Here is an 18,372-nt window from a genome sequence, read left to right as displayed (position 1 = left end):
ACCGCCAATCAAATAATGAAGGGTGCATATTAGATGGTCAGTTCGTTCACCACCCTGAAATGTATAAAGTTACAACAATTATGAGTGCTATAAAATGTTCGGAGAAATGAGCTAATCGGGGAAACGGGATATTCGGAGAACTAGCATTCGGTGAACTGACGTTCGAGGAATCGAAATTTGGGGAAAAGTAGGACAACCCATCGAAGTATCTGCAGTAATCGATGTCTCTTTTCTCTGATAACTTGAGCAGATCAATGTTATCGAATGCCGCCCTTTTGTCAGTTGGAAACAACAAAATATTTTTAAAATATAGCTTCAAAGAACAGCCTATGTATAAAAGAAACTAAAATTTAATTAAATTTTAAATCAACAGCTCTTATACCTATAATTGTGGTTATATTATATTAAAAATATAAACGTTTGAAAGAAGGGGAAATTTGCGAAAAATATATCAAAATCTTCAATGCAACAATTTATTCCAATGGCGAAACTCAAAAGCAGAATCAATATATGAAAGAAGGGCAATTTATGGATAAATAATAAAATACTATTGGCAATAACTTCCCAAATATTCTTTAGTTTAGTCAAGAGCATATGATTGTTGAATAAAGTGTTATTTTGTGTCAATTGACTCCAAAAGAAGCCTGATGTCATCAGAAAGATTCAACAGAAACGTAAAAACGAATATAATCTTAGGAATTCTTGATTTCAGACTCATTATGCCAAACGACTATTATGCCAAACGACCATTATGCCAAACGACCATTATGCCAAATGACTTTATGCCAAACGACTTTATGCCAAACGACTTTATGCCAAATGACCTACCCTTTAATGTACACCTGTCCGTTCATCGTGTCCTGGATCACGAAAGGTGCACTCCGCTTCCCGCACGCGCAGATGGCTTGCCAAACCAGGAATTTCTTCGCAAATTTGGACATCTTCTGAGTGCTGACACGCTCCGGAACGCTGAACTTATCCTTGGCCGTAAAAAACAGGTTGCCGGGGATCTGTTTGAAGTCGGCCTTCACATATGTTTCGTCGTCCATGATGCAGCATCCAACTTTCGACAGCATGTTGAGGTATAACTTCCTGGCACGGGTTTTGGCAAACTTGTTCTGCTTCTCGTCACGATTAGGGGCCTTTTGTACCTTGAACGTTCGAAGCCCAGCCTTAGTTTTGGCCTTCTGGACAAAACTTTGGCTTAGGTGCAGGTTCTTAGCCACATCCCGAACGGCGGCGTTCGGGTTTCGGTTGAAGGCCCCAACTACGCGGTTGTGATTTTGGTGTTGTACGGAATACTTTTTCCTTCTTTTCTGGGCTTCCGATCGGTGGTCAATCGTTCCTCGAACCGCTTAATCACTCGCGACACCGTGGAATTCGCGATTCCCAACGTTTTAGCGATGGAACGATGCGAGAGATCCTTATTCTCGTGATGAATGCGCAAGATTTTATCACGCACGAGCTGTTCTTTCGACTCCATTTCCGCGAATTTCGATCACAGGACTTTTAAACTTTTTTTCATTAAATTCTACCCAAAGGTTAAAAAGTTAGAGCAATTTCATAGTGTGGCAATTTTATCGTGGACACCCTTTATGGTTTCAAGTACCCTTAAGTGGTCTTCTACGAAATTGCAAAAAATGTTGTACGCAACTCGTTGCAGAACTCGAGTTTTACAGCACTCGTCGTAATTATCCAACTCGGCAAGCATCGTTGGATAAATTTACGACTCGTGCTGTAAAAATCATCATATTGCAACTTGTTGCGTAAACTATTATTACATAACTTCACGTTAAAGGAATTGCGATAATAGAATTTACGTAAATAGAAATTTCAGTGTACACTGAAATGCTATATAAGAACAATGTTTGCCTCGTTAGAATTTACAGTCTATGTGGAATGTGTAATCCACGGACGTTGAGCGCGTTTGTTGCTTCGAACAGCAATATTCCGCATTGGAGCTTGATTTCGGAGAAATTCCTGCATAAAACTCTGCGCTCGAGTGGTTTATACGTACCTGCAAGTGTGGCGTCTGCAGCAGATGGAATATTTCCTTACACAGCGGCGAGATGTGGCATCGGGGTGCAAGTAGTTCTAATACCTCTAGCAGCACCTGAAGCAGACAGATGGAAGTTAGGTTAGGTGAAACTGACACCCAAAATAGTTGCAGCAGAAGTCAACCGACCTGCATGGACGTGGACAGGAGCGGTGCTATCCGATCATCCTTGTTGATTTTGGCAACTTTGCTGTGAACGTTGACGAGTGCGTTGAGCTCCTTGGATTGGAGCAAGTTCTGCAGGAAGCCAAGATCCTGTTCGTCCGATAAACTGTCCGCTTCCTTCAGGGATGTGATGAGCTTTGAAATCACTGCGGGGATTAGAGAAAGGTTGCAAATAGAGCATTAGTTTGAAAATGTTTAAATAACTAAATGTAGTTGTACATATATATTAAATAAATAAAATATGATGAATAATTGTAATCAGCACGTAATCGAAAATTGTGTTGTAATCAAAAGCCATCAATTATTTAACATATTTTCATTTGGTCGGTGTCCAGACAGATTGGACCACGTGTTTTTTCATGGTTCCAGGAAAATGTTCCCCAGGCATTCAAAATATCAAAAACAATTGCGTTGTTTGCTGTAATATTGGAGCTTATCTATTTGATCATACATCTGTATCTAAATAGCTTTGGAAAAATCAGATTTGATGGTGTCCTTAACGTATCTTTAGAGCGTCAAAATATCATGTAGTCCGGTTCTGTCTGAACTCCGACCAATTAATCGAAGCAGCTTCTAGCCCAGGCTCTTCGATTCAAGTGAAGAAGCGAAGGATGCCACCAATCGTTATCAATATTTCTAAATTTGTTGTGTTCCTACAGGAGATATTGAATTTCATAACTCAAATCTGTTTTTTTTTATTCTCGCGATTATGGTCAAAGGATTCGAATACGTATAAGGGGATTGTGTTGTTTTTTCCCCAAATGTCATTTCTCCGAAGGTAAGTTCCCCGAACAACCATTTTCCCTGAAAGTCTCCAGTGACAACGTGGTGAATTAGAAAGAATGGTAAGCAATTAAAAGAAGAAGATATATTGCCACTCTCGACAAAACACATGTTGCCAAATATGGCAGGGTCGGAGAAATTTGAAAGAACCCCCAATCAAATAAAAAAGGGTGCATATCAGATGACTAGTTCATTCATCACCCTGAAATGTGTGAAGTTACGATACTTATGAGTATATAAAATGTTTCGGGGTGATGGGCTATTCTGGAAAATACTGTTCGAGGAAACGACATTCGGGTAAAAGTAGCACAACCGTAAAAGAGTTAATAGTTCAATCTAGTTTTATTGAATTAAGATGACAATGTTGCCTAACACAGAACACCTAAATATAAGAAACGATACGGATAAATATGAAAAATAATAAGAAATCATCTAGTGCTATTAGCCTCATACTAAAGTAATGTATTGAATGTTCTCGCAATTCATTTAATCACGTTGAACCTCATTCCGATGTAGATGAACATAGCCGAGCAGCAATGTCTAATTCTCACAGCACACGCACGGACAATCCATTTCCATCAAATGAACAACGTAGTTAAACACTACTTTCACAGTCTAACGCCTTAAACTCAATCCAATGGCCGAAGGCGAGAGGATGCTCGATATAAGGACCCTATAGTTGTTTAGATAGGGGTGAACACTATACATCGGCCCTGCCTTGGTTTCATGTCATATTATTTTGACTGCCATTTAAAACAGTTCTTTAAGTAAACCATCAATCTCAAAAAGTTTAAGAAATCTCAAAAAAACGTTGTGAACTAAAATTGCCAAAAATAGGATACCTCTCCCTGAACGTAGGCGACAACAAAATATCAATTACTGGTAGGGAGGTGCCGAAGATGGAACCGTAGGGGAAGAGTAATTAAAACGCACCAAACACATCACACACCCCACTCACAGTAACTCCATGTGGAACGTTAATTGAGGGGATGTTTGTTTAGGGGCGAGTCAAGTGCCTAGAGCCGTGGCAGACTTAGTATAATCCTAGCAGAGGAAAATCGGAAAGGCCCAAACCATTTCCTTTATGAGACGGACGTGTGTGAAATATATATTCACGTAGGGTATGGTAGAGTATTACTGGTTGGGCTTTGTGTTCGGGGTATCCATTCTAGCAGCTACATGAGAAAAAATGTGATACCTTGATATTTGTAGAAGATATTAAATAGAGGCATCTAGCTAAGCGCAACATTTCAGAAGGATTGAACTAACCTTGAGAGGCTCTCTTTTTTTACTTTTTCTTTGGCGTTAGCGTTAGTGTAGTTTAAATATGCTTCGTAGATTGGATACTAACAATATTAATGTTTCTCTTTGATAATCTAATCCAGATTGCTTTCAGAAACAAGGCTGGGGAGTGAACCATGATCCAATAATGAAGAAGAATATCAATAGCATGAGCATCGCTATTCCCGGCCACGCCCATCTTTACCGTAACTTGGGATAGGGGAAGGAAATGTTGATGCTGCACTTACTTAATGAGAGACCACCGACCCAGCGTCGCCCTCATAAGTGCTACGGAGGTGGAGGTTGGGATAGGTATGTCAAGATGCGCCTGAGAAGCTGGCAATAGGCCGAGAGCATTTGTTGTTTTTTTTTTGTAATTTGTTTTATCTATCATTTAGATATTTTGTATCGAATAGAACTATTAACCGGGTTTGTTAATGCAAAGTAAGCAGATAATTCAGTAATAATTAAAAAGCAGATCCAATCCAGTTTGCAATCAGATTTCAAGCAGGTCAGACGTGCTTATCCAGCTGTGTGGAAATTTGCGATATAGCTATACTTTAACCTTTGGGCGGAATTCTTTTGTTCGGAGTAAAATATGCTTAAGGAGGCTCTCCGAAAACTCGGGCGCGAGGTTATGTTTGAGTACGAAAATGGAACGAAAATTCAAGTGACGGTTTCGGCTTCGAACGGGATGTTTAAATACGTCCGTAAGTGTGTGTGTTTTTGCCAAGTACGGATCCATTCAACAGATGATCCGAGAACGGTACCCAGCCGAGTCGGGCTTCCCCATCTGGAGTGGTGTCCGTGGAATAAATATGGAGGTGGTACAGGATATCCCGGCACAAGTGTACGTGCAAAGTATCAAGGCAAGAGTGTTTTATGATGGAATTCAACATAAATGTTATCCAAAACGGAGGTTGGTGAACACGCGTTTGGCTTCGTACGCGCATCCGCCGGATAACCGTACCGGTTTAACTCCAAAGGAAGGAAGTTAAATTCTACCAAAGGTGCAGTGAAAAAGGCAACGGTTGTCACGGAAGTGGGTGCCCAAGGTGCAGCACCATCGTTGGACGAAGAGCAGTGTAGTGATTCTGTAGGTGGTGCACAGGAGCCGACCAATGAGCAGAGATGTGAAGTCTCCGGAAGCGAGAAAATCGATGAGGTAGGACAAACCAGTGCGACAGCAGATTAGTGGCAAATGGTGAAAAGATTGAGAAGCAGAGATTCAAATGGACCTGCTGCAAAGACGATCAAAATTGATAATGGAAAGGAAATTAGTTTGGTAATGTTGCAAGGTCGTAGGTAACGTTCATTGACACCCCGACACAAAAAGGGTGTTAAAGGTGAGAAAAATGAGCAAGTGGAGCTAGTTGATGAACAGTTTCCGCCACTGAGTAAATCGTAATAAGCGTATTCCATACGATGGAGTTCTCGTACAGGGTAGCAACGATCAATTTGAACCGCTCAAACAGTGCAATTAATCAGGGATTATAAGAGACTTTGTATACGAACATGACATTGATGTGCTTTTGCTACAGGAAGTCGTTTATGAAAATTATTCATTTTTACCAAGTCATTTCGCGTTTGTCAATATTAGCTCCGACAATAAGGGGACAGCAATAATTGTGAGAAATACTATGGATATTTCCAACGTGCTTCTTGAGCCGAATGGTAGAATAGTTTACTTAGTAGTGAATGGTGTAAATTTTATAAACGTTCATGGACATTCTGGTTCGAGTTATCGTAGGGAACGTAATGATTTGTTCACTAATTTGATTGCAGTCCATTTGAGTAAGCAAGATGCCGTAATATCTGTTATTGGGGGAGATTTCAATTGTGTTTTAGAGAATGGTGATTCAAGAGGTCCAACAAAAAAATAATGTGCAGGGTTGAAGAATTTTGTTGATTTGTTCTGCTTCAAAGATGTGGCCAAAGTTTTCTGATTTCACCTATTTTCGTGGTGAATCAGCCTCAAGACTAGATATACTGCTTCGCGACTAAAAATGGGTTAACGTGCAAAGTTTGATTTTTGACCAACTTCGCCGTGTCGCGAGTCACTTCGCTATAGTGCGCGTCTATGCCCTCCGCCGCACAATGGGGCAGATCGCTGTTTTCGACGGCCAAAACCTCTAGTACTCTAGTTATGCACCCTAGAGGGATGGTGTCTTCGACAAAGTGTTTTGGAATCACTTATACTATATTTTGACACATTCAGATTTGATCTAGATAAGTGAAAACTTATCTAGATCAGTTTGATCTTTCGATAGGAGCGTCCAAGCAAAAAACTTTCTTCTGCAAAGTTGTTCATTGAGGCATTTTTGACATTTCTTCGGAAGACACTTACACTCTATCACTGACGTGGATTACGATAATGACAATTTAGTAAAAACAGTAAAAAATCGATTTTGACCATTTTTTCATACAAAAAAATGTTAAAAAATATTTTGTCATCAAGTATCAGAAGCTTAACTATAACAAAGTAAATTTACATCATTTACTAGCGAAATTTTCAGATTTAATTATGTTATTTTAAACAGTCTAAAAATAGTGTTTTACAAAATCCAGGATAACTCATGAAGCGGCAGATGGCGGTAGCAAATTTTTTGTATACTACTAGTCAAGAACACAAGTTTCATTGTCCTGAAGAAAGAAAAGTGGGGCCACGTGGGGCTTTTTTGTTGTGGTGGTTTGAAAACTTGATGAAAATATGTTAAAAAATGCTTTTATTTGAGAAACTTTTCATGAATTTATATTTTGAAAATGTATTTCTAAAACACATTGCATGTTGACGAAGTGATTTGAGAAAGTGCATTATGTGCATTATGCGCACTATTGAGAATCGAGATGCGACGCGGCGAAGTTGGTCAAAAATCAAACTTCGCACGTTGATTAACCCATTTTTAAATACGCACCAGTTCCACCAGGTTTTGTGGAAAATGTTGTTGATTGCCAAATCATTCCGGTGTCATTTTCGGATCATTCAGCGGTGGTGATGAAGATTAAAACATCTAAGAGCAACGTTGCTTCAAGAGGAAGAGGTTATTGGAAGATAAATCCAAGTATTTTAGAATCAGATGAAGTAGCGGGAAGATTTGAAAGAGAGTATGACATGTTGAAAACACGCGGAAGCTATATGGGTGACTTAAGTTCGTGGTGGAGCTTTGTCTTTAAACCGAAGGCCAGGCAGTTTTACAGATCAGAGGCGTGGAGGGTGATCAACAGTATTAGGAATGCAAAAAGTGAGCAATTGAGGAGACTTATTGAGCTAAATGAGCGAAGAGCAAGAGGAGATGATGTTTCGATTCTAATAAAATAAGCAAAATCGAGGCTTATGGAGATAGAGTACGATAGAATCAAAAACTATTCCAAAAAATTGGCAGAGTCTAGTTTTTGAGAAGGTGAAAAAGTAGGTGTGTTTCAGGTTCCCAAACATTTTTTTTTTGTTGGGATTTGAACCACTGCGACCATTAATTTATCTATTGTGGTATACCCTGTTTACTATCGCAACGTGCTCAGTACGGAGAGTTACCATTCAGGATAACTGCCGTTATCTGACGATGCGAGGTATCCCAATTCGGAATGACCTTTAAAATAAATTTAACTAATAGGTTAGGGTTATGTAACCAAATTTCAGAAGGATTTAGAATGCCCTTGTTGAAATATTTTTTCCTACTTGCAAATAATGCTGGACAGTCACAAAGCAGATGTTGAGAGGTCTCTTTTTCACAGCCACAAAACCGACAGACATCAATTTGACTTCGACTTATCTTTTGCAAATGATATCTTGCCGGACAGTGTCCCGTAAGCAGCCCAATAAATATTCTTAATGATTTTTCATTTAAATTGAAGATTTTTTCCGTTATTTTTTTGTTTGAAGTTATGATGAGTTTTGATTGCCTTAATTTTTTATAGCTTTCCAATTCAACTGAATCATATTGTCTTTCCATTGCTTTAATTCCAATTGTGTTACACATTTAGATATTCCACAGAAAGGTTCTGGTCCTACATACTGAGAACTTGCGCCTTGTCTGGCAAGTAAATTGGCTTTCTCGTTTCCTTCAATCCCACAATGGCCTGGCACCCAGTACAGATGGACCTGGTTTTCCATAGCCAATTGCTTCAGAATTGTTATACATTCCCAAACCAATTTTGATTGGCATGTGAAACATTTTAATGCATTCAGAGCCGCCTAACTATCTGAAAATATGCAAATCCTTGCATGTCTGTAGTTTCTTTTCAAACATATATATGCACATTCTAAGATGGCATATACTTCTGCAAAGAAGACGGTTGTCCATCTTCCCATAGGTATTGAAACATGAATCCCCGGGCCTATAATACCAGCTCCGGCACTATCATTCATTTTGGAACCATCTGTGTAAAAAATAATCGATCCTGGTGAAATAATAGGCCCTCCTGATTCCCATATTTGGCGATTCATATTAATCACTTCATATGGTTTATCTAGGTTCAGGATTTTTTTCCATCCAGTCTTCGATCATCTGTACTGATTTATCAATACGAAAATCTTTCAGTATACTAAGATGCCCAGAAAGATTGCCTTCTAGAAAAATGGTAGCTCTTCGCAGCCTTAGCGCACTCCTTTCAGCTTCCATTTGCAAATACATAGAGGTGTGTCAAATCAACAGATAAAGTTAACTGATGAGAACGGTTTCGTATCGGTTAGAGAAAGTTTGGGGAAAATAATTCACAAGTATTATGGAGAGATATTTCAACAAAATACAGTAGATGACGAGATAGATCTGAATGAAAATCCGTTAGATTACGTTACAAATGCCATAGGAGATGAAGAATCGGTCGTTCTTTCTGAATTTATAACGGTTGACGAAATCAAAGAAACATTGAAAACGTGTAATCAAAAGAAATCTCCGGGGCCTGATGGACTGTCGAACGAGTTTTATTTGAAACATTTTGATTTGTTAAAAGAAGATTTATGTAATCTTTTGAACGGGTATTGGAACGGAACTTATAATCCACCTAAAGAATTTTCCGAGGGAATAGTGACATTAATTGCCAAGAAAGGATATTTATGCCATCTTGAAAACTATCGACCGATAACGCTGCTGAATACCGATTATAAATCGTTAAAGAAAATTTTGGCGGACAGGGCGCAACCATTGTTGAAGACTTTGCTTGGCCCTGGCCAAAGCGCATGTGTTCCTGAAAAATCATGCTCAGGCAATCTCCAAGATCTGCGAAGAATACTTACAAAATCAATGGAAACAAGAAGACTTAAAGGAATAGTAGTGAGTTTAGATTTAGAAAAGGCGTTTGACCGTGTTCATCACCCTTTTCTGTGGAAATCATTAGAAAAGTTTAATTTTCCGGAACAAATTGTTAATTGCTTAAAAAGGCTATATGCTAACGCTACTTCTAAAATAATGTTCAATGGATTTCTCACACAAGAATTTCCTATAAAAGCTTCAGTAAGGCAGGGTTGCCCGTTAAGTATATTTATGTTCGTTTTGTATATAGAATCCTTAATACGTAAAATTTATGCAAATACTTGCGGGATTCTTGTATACGACAAGATTCTCAAAGTAATCGCATACGCCGACGATTTGAATGTGTTTGTCCGAACTGAACAAGAGTTTGATTTATTAATCAAAATCATTACATCCTTTGCCAGTTTCGTTAAAATAAGGCTCAATTTCAAGAAGTCTAATTTTTAAAGAATAAACATTTGCCAAACTAGACCACATTTAAGTTAATCCAAGAAAGAGATGCGTTAAAAGTGTAGGGTGTTGTGTTTCAGAGAAATTGGAGTGAGAGTATTGATTCTAACTATGATAAAATAGTGATAGATATAAAGTATATGTTAAGCCAAAACTGCTTTCGAAAGCTGAACTTGTTGCAACGAGTATGGTTTGTGAACTCTTTTGTTTTGGCTAAGTTGTGGTATACGGCCTAAATATTTCCACCAAAAAATGTACATTTTGCGAAAATAAAATCAGCAGTAGGTATGTTCATCTGGCACAATAATATGTTTAAACTGGATAGAAAACAGCTATATTTGCCGTTCGAGAAAGGAGGATTAGGATTACAGGACTCAGTTGCCAAGTGCGAAGCCTTGTTTTTGACAAATATTCTTAGAGATCGTGATGTGGATAAATGTAAACAGCACGGAATTTGTCTGCTGATGTCCGAGAAAATTACAAAAGAAGCGGGGCATCGGCTTAGACTGCCGAGAATACGTAGGTTTGCCAATTAGATTATGAGCTTATTATCAAGTTTGGTAGGGATCAATTAGCGGCGCCCAACGCGGCGCCCCTGGAAAAGTTCTACGGCGCACAGTTTGGGGGTACTGCGATAAATCAATTTATTTTGAATCGATATTGGATTTGCGTTAGAATGAACAAGATCATTCACGTCAGACCGCTTGGCAGCGATGCAGTCTTGCGTCCTGAGCTGAAAAAATGCTAACAAACTCGCATCTTGTCACTTTTATTCACAGAAGAGAGGATCGATGAAGAGAAATAAATCATGTGACACACGCCCTTATTCACGCTTGAAATATTAATTTTTAATTCGGTTGAAATGGATTTCTTTGTTTGATTTCTGTAACGTTTCAAATTTTTTTACGTTGGAAAACGAATACAGATGAATTCAGTCTCGTGAATCGAATCGTTTCAAAACATCCATTAATGGATTTGATATAATCTGTTCATCGATTTTTCATGAAATATTTTAATTGATTGAGCAATATTTCAATTTGCAAACTTCAAAATCATCAGTAAGTTGAAATAACAGATATACCAAGTCGAGAGTGTGTCGATATGGATAATTAGCAGAAAAAAAATCAGTCCTGAGTAAGCTAAGAGTCAATAGAAGAATAATAATTCCAAATCTAGCTAAGGATACATTCAAAAGTAAAGGCCGAAACGCAATGGTAGCGGAACAGCAACGGAAAGCGGAACCGATTCGCCCACAGACATCACACCATCTCGACTGAGCTGTCAACGAATGAAAGTATGCCAACACTAAGTCGACAGGCATGTTATAGTTCACGCTGGCGAACCGATTCCGCTTTCCATTGTCGTTCCGCTATCATTGCGTTTGGACCTTAAATCGGTATTGTGAGAGTTACTATTCGGTAATTTCAACCGATGTTGGTTGCAAATAAACGTTTAAGAAAAGCGTTAATATATTTACAAAATAAGTTTATGGTATGTATTTGAAAATGTTTGTAAATGGAAGCGTTACATCAATAGAGGAAAGGAAATCCGCGTTTAGTAATCTAGTAAAATTGAGTTTGAGGGATTCCAAAGAACTTGTAGATACGTTTGTAGATATGAAGGCCAGCTAAAATGAGTTCTCGGATAACCTCCAACAGTTGTTATATATACTCAAAACTTCAGATCTACAAATGTAACCAAATATTAAGTAAAGGGTAGTTAACCCTTAGAAGCCGTGGACGACTTTTTTGCACTCTTTTGTTCATATATTCTGACTAAATTGATCATTTCTCAAAAGATTAACAGTATTGTTTAGGGGATTAGTAGCATCTCCGATTTTGATACAGGTGGTCAATCCGGATATTATTATTAGAATATGGAGTGTACAGCACACTCATATTCTAATAATAAATACGCATTAATCATGGCAATAGAAGATTGCAACTTTGGATTATTCTAAAAATGTATAAATTTTACAATCTAGGCATCATGCCAAACACGGTCGAAACTCCTCTCCCCTTATCGTATTATGACTACAATTTCTGATTCGCACCGAGCTTTCGCGACAGAGGCGTTCCCATTAGCAGTAAAGTAACCCATTAGTTGGGTGTGAAAAGGGACGACTACACATGTATACTATAGGCGGCCGAAAGGCGGAGAAAGCAAAATAAATGTTTAAGATGCTTTTCGTCTCGTAAGCAACTTATGGTTGCGGAGTTTTTTCGGTTTCCGTAGAACTGCTGCGGCAGAGAATGGAAACGTATTGAAACTAGACGCTGGATACCCGATAGTTGACATTGATGAAGATGCGAGTTTGCCTAGGCATGGAATGGAATTGTTATTAGGTTGGGTCCACAATCCAATGTATGCTTTCAGAGAGATTGGTTAGTTTGTTTACATGATGTCTTGGAGTACATTTCAACGAACTCTACTTTTCAATGCGCACTGCTTCAGTTGTGTAGCATAGATCGTATTCATAAATCCATGATGTAAAAAAGAAAAGTGCACACGTTATTGAATTTGTAACAATAAATCAAACAGCAAATATTCCTTTTACATTGAAGGCTCCATTTGCTTCAACAATAACATATGTTCTATGCTTATAAGCCGATTCTTTAAGCTGAACATTTTTCCAAAAACATAATAGAAGCTATATTGGAATAAGAAGGGTGCCATAAAATCAAATAACAATGGAAATACCGATTTTGATCAATTTTAAGAAACAACAATAAAAAACTGTTGTACTTTGAAACTTGTAATTTGTATAGATATTCTGTAGTTTATGTAGAAGCATGATAAATATAATAACATCATCCTAGTTCATCGTTTCTGTTTTACTCCAAATCCACATCCTTCTTTATTTCTTTCTGGCGTTACGTCCCAACTGGGACAAAGCCTGCTTCTCAGATTAGTGTTCTTATGAGCACTTCCACAGTTATTAACTGAGAGCTTTCTTTGCCGATTGACCATTTTTGCATGTGTATATCGTGTGGCAGGTACGAAGATACTCTATGCCCTGGGAATCGAGAAAATTTCCAACCCGAAAAGATCCTCGACCAGCGGGATTCGAACCCACGACCCTCAGCATGGTCATGCTGAATAGCTGCGCGTTTACCGCTACGGCTATCTGGGCCCCATACCCACATCCACATCTCCTCAAACATAATTACGTCACATCAAGCGTTGAACGTCTGGCAAGAGTTAATAACACTCGGCCAATATTTGCAACACCTACAGGCTATCATTAAAAGGCAACCCGCATAACCCGCATGCAAAGCTTGGTCCCCATTCAGTCCCACCAATGACCGGAGTATCCCCCCCATTAGGTTTTCTATGATGATGACGTGCGAACACCGATGCGAATCCATATTCTAGCTTAGCTCTTTCCTTGGTAAACCAGTCGGTTTGCCAGCATATGGAAAAGCATACCCCCTTTTAGCATCGTTGATGGATGCACGAAATAAACGAGATTATTATCTGTTGGGAACTTGGTATCTTCATGGCATACCTGTTTTAGATAAGCTTGGTTCTAAAGAAAAGTGAATTATGAAACAGGAAACCCTTTACGGTAAAGGCTTTACCAGTAACTCTATCAGTACTTAGTTAAGTTTAAGACTGTCTAACAAACCCGTACCCAAATAAGTACCCCAGGAATTTTCGAAAACGTTCTCTTGATTGAGAATGCTTGTGAAATCATTAGTCACTTGATTTTCAATTGGACAAGTGAGGCATAAATTAAAAATGTGTGCCTGCAAACTGCTTAACAAGTTTTTGAGCTTTTTCGCAATTAGTTAGTAATAATTTGTTTTCCTCTTTCAATGCCGGAAATGGCGACTAAGCATTTTTTTAAAATTTTAGATGATTTACAAAAGGACTTAGAGCCAGTGTCCAATTGTGAAATTTTATTTTCAAAATTTGTGTTTCCTGACTGAGACAACTTTTTTCATCTATTTTTTCAAATCCTGCCACCAAGTTTTTTAAGCAGCATCGCGAGTGCGTTGAAATTGTCATCTCCTCACGATTTTAAGATGGATCAAAAGTTTAAGATCATCATCTTTTTTCGCGGAATCGAATTTAAGTTCACATGTTGGTATTGCAATACCCTTGCTTCAACAATGGAATTTGTTAAAGTTTCCATAGCATTCAACATCAAGTTCAGTTATCAAACAAATGTTAACATCAAGATAACTATCGATTTATGTTTCATATGTATTTCAGTCGCCTCAAAAATAATTGAAGGTGGAGTCGATAGGATTTAGAAACGCTCCATGAGATATTTGAAATGAATATCATGAAAAGAGACATGATCAGAATCCAAATCAGAGTGAGTAAACACTTGGCTAAAAAGGTGGCTATAGTCGGTTTAGAGACTAAATCAATCATAGAAGGGTTTCTAGAAGAGAGAAAACATGTAGGGCTGTTAGGGTATTGAATTGAGAAATATCCTGAAGAGCACTTATCGAATAATATTCTACTGTTGTAATTGCTTTGCGAATTATTCCTTGAGCGATGTTTGGCATTAAAGCCAACAATGACAACAAAAATGACTTCGTGCGTGTCAATTTCAGCAGGTCAAGAAGTTTGAAGAAAATTAACTTGCTGCCCAGTGCATTGAAATGATCAATAGCTATGGAAGCATATTTACTAAGCTGTGTTTCAACAGAAACATCCAAAGTTTCAAAAACATTGGTTTCAAATGACGAAAAAAGGTAATGTCTTATACGCCTATGAATGATGATAGCTACCCCACCACACCACATCGAAATGTGGTATTGCAAAGCTTTTATCGCTTGCTCGAGATAGCACTGATTACAAGAAGGAGATTTATATAGTTCTTTTCATACATTATTTCGTCACATTTGCTTTGAAAATGTTTAATATACATTATTTACATCAGCTGAATAACAAGATGCAGTCATCTATAAATTTTTCTAAATGTGTTAAGCTACCCCGCCTTAACCTAATTTATTATTTATTATATAAATGCAAGAACAACTTCAGGGCAGAGGCCTATAGCTTAAAAGTTTGAAGAATCAATATAAAGAAATGTTAGTTTCAATGCGCGTTACTCACCTGGATCATAACTGCCGTCGGTAGCCGCCATAACTGCAGCGGTCATTATCTACTGTTAACTACGGAAATGCTGTCTTACTGCTAAGATTCAAAATTACTGTGGGTTCTTCTCCTTCCCGTCGGAAAGACGACTATTACTTTTCGACTGCCACTTTCACAATTTCTTTCTCTCTGAACAAACTATCACTTGATTCTGCACTGGTTAAGATTTTTGTTTAGCATGCACGATCTTCTGTTTGTTTTGTCACTACAAAAAAAAAACAATTTTCAACGCTGATTAGCCGCTTCTCGAAGAAATATGACCATTTTCTCGTTTCGCGAACCTAGACGGGAAGTGGAAGATTAAGAGAAAACAAACATTAATTAATTTCCAAGCATATACGACACAGTTATCACAAGTTGCGAATCTATTGGCAGCTACTGATCGTCCATTTAAAAATTGAAATTAACTCTACTCAAATATTTTAATTTAATCAGCATTTTCCCATTCCGTAAAAAATCCCTTTCAAGCTAATGGCACCCGGATGTTTATCGCCATTATGCGACGATCCATTTGTTCGGGTATCATCATCCAGAAAACACACACACTCACCCACATATGATGATTTCAATTAACAGTGCTTTGCCAATTTCCGGTCCCAATTTTGTCCTAAAGGTCTGCGATTATCGCGCACCGGAAATTCCCTTTGGATCGTGCTTTTATTTATTCATTCGGTCGAACGGAACACTTGCCATCTGTCGCCACGGTATGTCTGAAACCGTTATCAACGAAAAAATAACCATCAATTCTGCACCCATCATATGAAAGATATGGTATTCTTGCATCCTCTTTGTGAATTTGAAAATGGATCATCGAGTCGAGGGGAGTGGTTTAAAGATTTAGAGCCTTTTTCAAGGGATAGGTATTTTTATGCTAAAAAATCTCGTTCACTGCACCATTTACCATCCAAAAACAAATTGACTAACCATCACAAGTAACAGTGGATTGTGTATTTAACATGACATATGTATGTGTATAATATTTTTACTCGGCATTCAAATGATTATATAAGTATTATATGAGCACGTTCCCTGAAAATGACAAAAACATTTTTTATATTAAAACATTTTTTATGTAAAATATTGAAGTAATCTTTTCGTTAATACGACATACAAATTGATGGTTTGAACGAAACGTGTAAAGTTTTGTAACATAAAATGCGCTTTAATGGCTTTTCATGGATAAGACCATGATATGTCATGTTAACTTGAAGTATGTAATTCTCATGAAATCCAGGTACGATTATACTATATGACCACGGAAGTCAAGGGAATTTTCGTTACGAAAAGATCATGGATCGACCGGGAATCGAACCCGGACACCTTCAGGTTAGCTTTGCTTTGTAGCCGCGGACTCTAACCACTCGGCTAAGAAAGGCCCCACTCCATATGTTCTTACCGAGTTTATTCTTCATTTATTGGCAAGTTCTCTCGAATTTACGAAGATTGTGATGCCGCACGGTATGTTTTGGACATAAAACCAAAATGTTCTCAAAAAGGCCCTGGCTGAAGCTGTTTCAGGTGCTCTGGTGTGGCTAAATCTGTTGATATGTTGTTGATTCTTTCTTTATGGCATGTTCAGGAGGTTTCAAAAAAAAAAAAAAAACGAAAAGAAAATGATGAAATGACAGCAATATGAAAATGCCTTGTCAGAGTTCGGGTACGTATAGCTTAATAAACAAAAAAGACATATAACTACACAGTTCGAACGAAACGTGTAAAGTTCTGTAACATATAATACACATAATTGGAGCGTTGCATATTATGGATACGTCATGTAAACTTCAATTATTAAATCATGTAATCCAGAAGGATCCTGTGAAATTACCTAACATATAACACATTTTTGCATGATATCACAATTAAATTTACATGGGATCCAAATCCATTCAAATCGCACCAGCCAAACATCTTCTCGGATTATAGCACGCGCAAACACATCTCAATTTCAATAATGCGGCGCATGCATCTACTTCTGTCCTGTCGCAACGCTCAACCAAAACTGCTTTATTCATCAACATTGTGTTGGATACAGTTCATTATAATAGCATTTTCTTACAATTTCCAATGCTTAATTTTAAAACCAAACATGACTGCATATTATCATCGCATAACAGTGTAATGTTAATTGTTCCAAAATGATGTAGCTAACAAGTTCTTCAACAAAATTTACCAAATGTTAAAATATCATGCCGAATCGGTTTTTGAGCAAGTTTACTTTAAAGGAAACAAATCTAGACCATAGCAAAGCTGAGCATTTTGTCTATACAGTGTACATATGTAAAGGGCGAACACGAAATTATTGCGACCAAGGATGAAAAAAAAATCGCCTCTAGCGACTAAAAACATAGTATTTGAATGGTCTAAGAGGGCCGTCGCTCTTGCAGAAGCATGATTTGAAAAGCTCACTACGAGCGCATATTAAGGATATATGGAGCATCCGATGCACTGTTTGTCGCGGGACAAACCGTTTGTCGGATGTTGTAACTGTGGTACTTTTTTCCGCTCGGTAGAATAATTTGGCCTTTTGGCTGAACGGCCATTTTGGAATCCGCTGTAGCACGAAAATTAAAATATGACTGCTCGTTGCAAACTTCGTCGAAAGAATGAATCTGTATAAAAATGTTCTTTGATTCAAACCCTTTGTCAGCACCAATACTCAGATATACAACCTCTAAACCATACTCATACACATGAGTTTCCACACCCCTCTCAGTTGTATCGCACACACACTTTTGAAATTTTTATTTAATGCATGTTATACCAATACTCATACATTTGCTACAGCGGGCGAGAATCCTACTTTGATCTCTCAAGCGTTTTGCAAACGCTTAAATAATAAAAGTTAAAAATCCTACAAAATTTATGATTTTGGCATGCGAACAGTTGATCGTTAGCACACATGCCGAGCGATTCATTTTTCGCAGAGGGAAGTTTGTTGTTAGGACTTGACGACTAAAGGTTTATCGTTGTTGCTATGCTCGCATGATAAAGAACAACCGCGATGCATCATTTATTTTGTCATGATCACTAGATTTCCATCCTTGATTGCGACACATTCAACAGGGCATAACTTTTCTACCATTGGGTAAAAATCAACCAAATTTTGCACACTTTCTCAATGATGTGTATTGTTTACATGCTGACAAACTCGAAGTCGTGTTTTTCGCTTTAACGAAAATGGAGGTGAACCAATGCGAGTCGAGAGAAAACATTCTTTCCAAACACCTTGACATGTCGCACCGGCAGTTGGGAAAAATGTTGAACATTAACCAT

General features: G+C 38.0%; 1 protein-coding gene across 8 annotated transcripts in view; it reads right to left on the bottom strand.

The window, feature by feature from the left end:
* LOC5573102 (MAGUK p55 subfamily member 7) overlaps positions 1-18,372 on the bottom strand; it is a 72,246-nt gene that overhangs the window by 21,936 nt on the left and 31,938 nt on the right. For 6 of the 8 annotated variants that reach the window (XM_021846119.1, XM_021846117.1, XM_021846121.1 and 3 more), the window contains 3 exons: positions 15,058-15,304; positions 2,186-2,367; positions 2,018-2,113 (listed from right to left, as the gene is read on the bottom strand). In XM_021846119.1, the coding sequence (XP_021701811.1) occupies positions 2,018-2,113; positions 2,186-2,367; positions 15,058-15,103 (324 nt within the window). In that variant the 5' untranslated portion in view covers positions 15,104-15,304. Of the gene's footprint in view, positions 1-2,017; positions 2,114-2,185; positions 2,368-15,057; positions 15,381-18,372 lie in introns of all 8 variants that reach the window. The other 2 variants (XM_021846118.1, XM_021846123.1) reach the window with 1 other exon arrangement.

The sequence above is a fragment of the Aedes aegypti genome, chromosome 2 (assembly GCF_002204515.2).
Source record: "Aedes aegypti strain LVP_AGWG chromosome 2, AaegL5.0 Primary Assembly, whole genome shotgun sequence".
In the NCBI taxonomy this organism is placed as follows: Eukaryota; Metazoa; Arthropoda; class Insecta; order Diptera; family Culicidae; genus Aedes; species Aedes aegypti.
The sequence above is the reverse complement of the archived record's forward strand: the minus strand, read 5'-3'. Positions and strand labels throughout refer to the sequence as shown.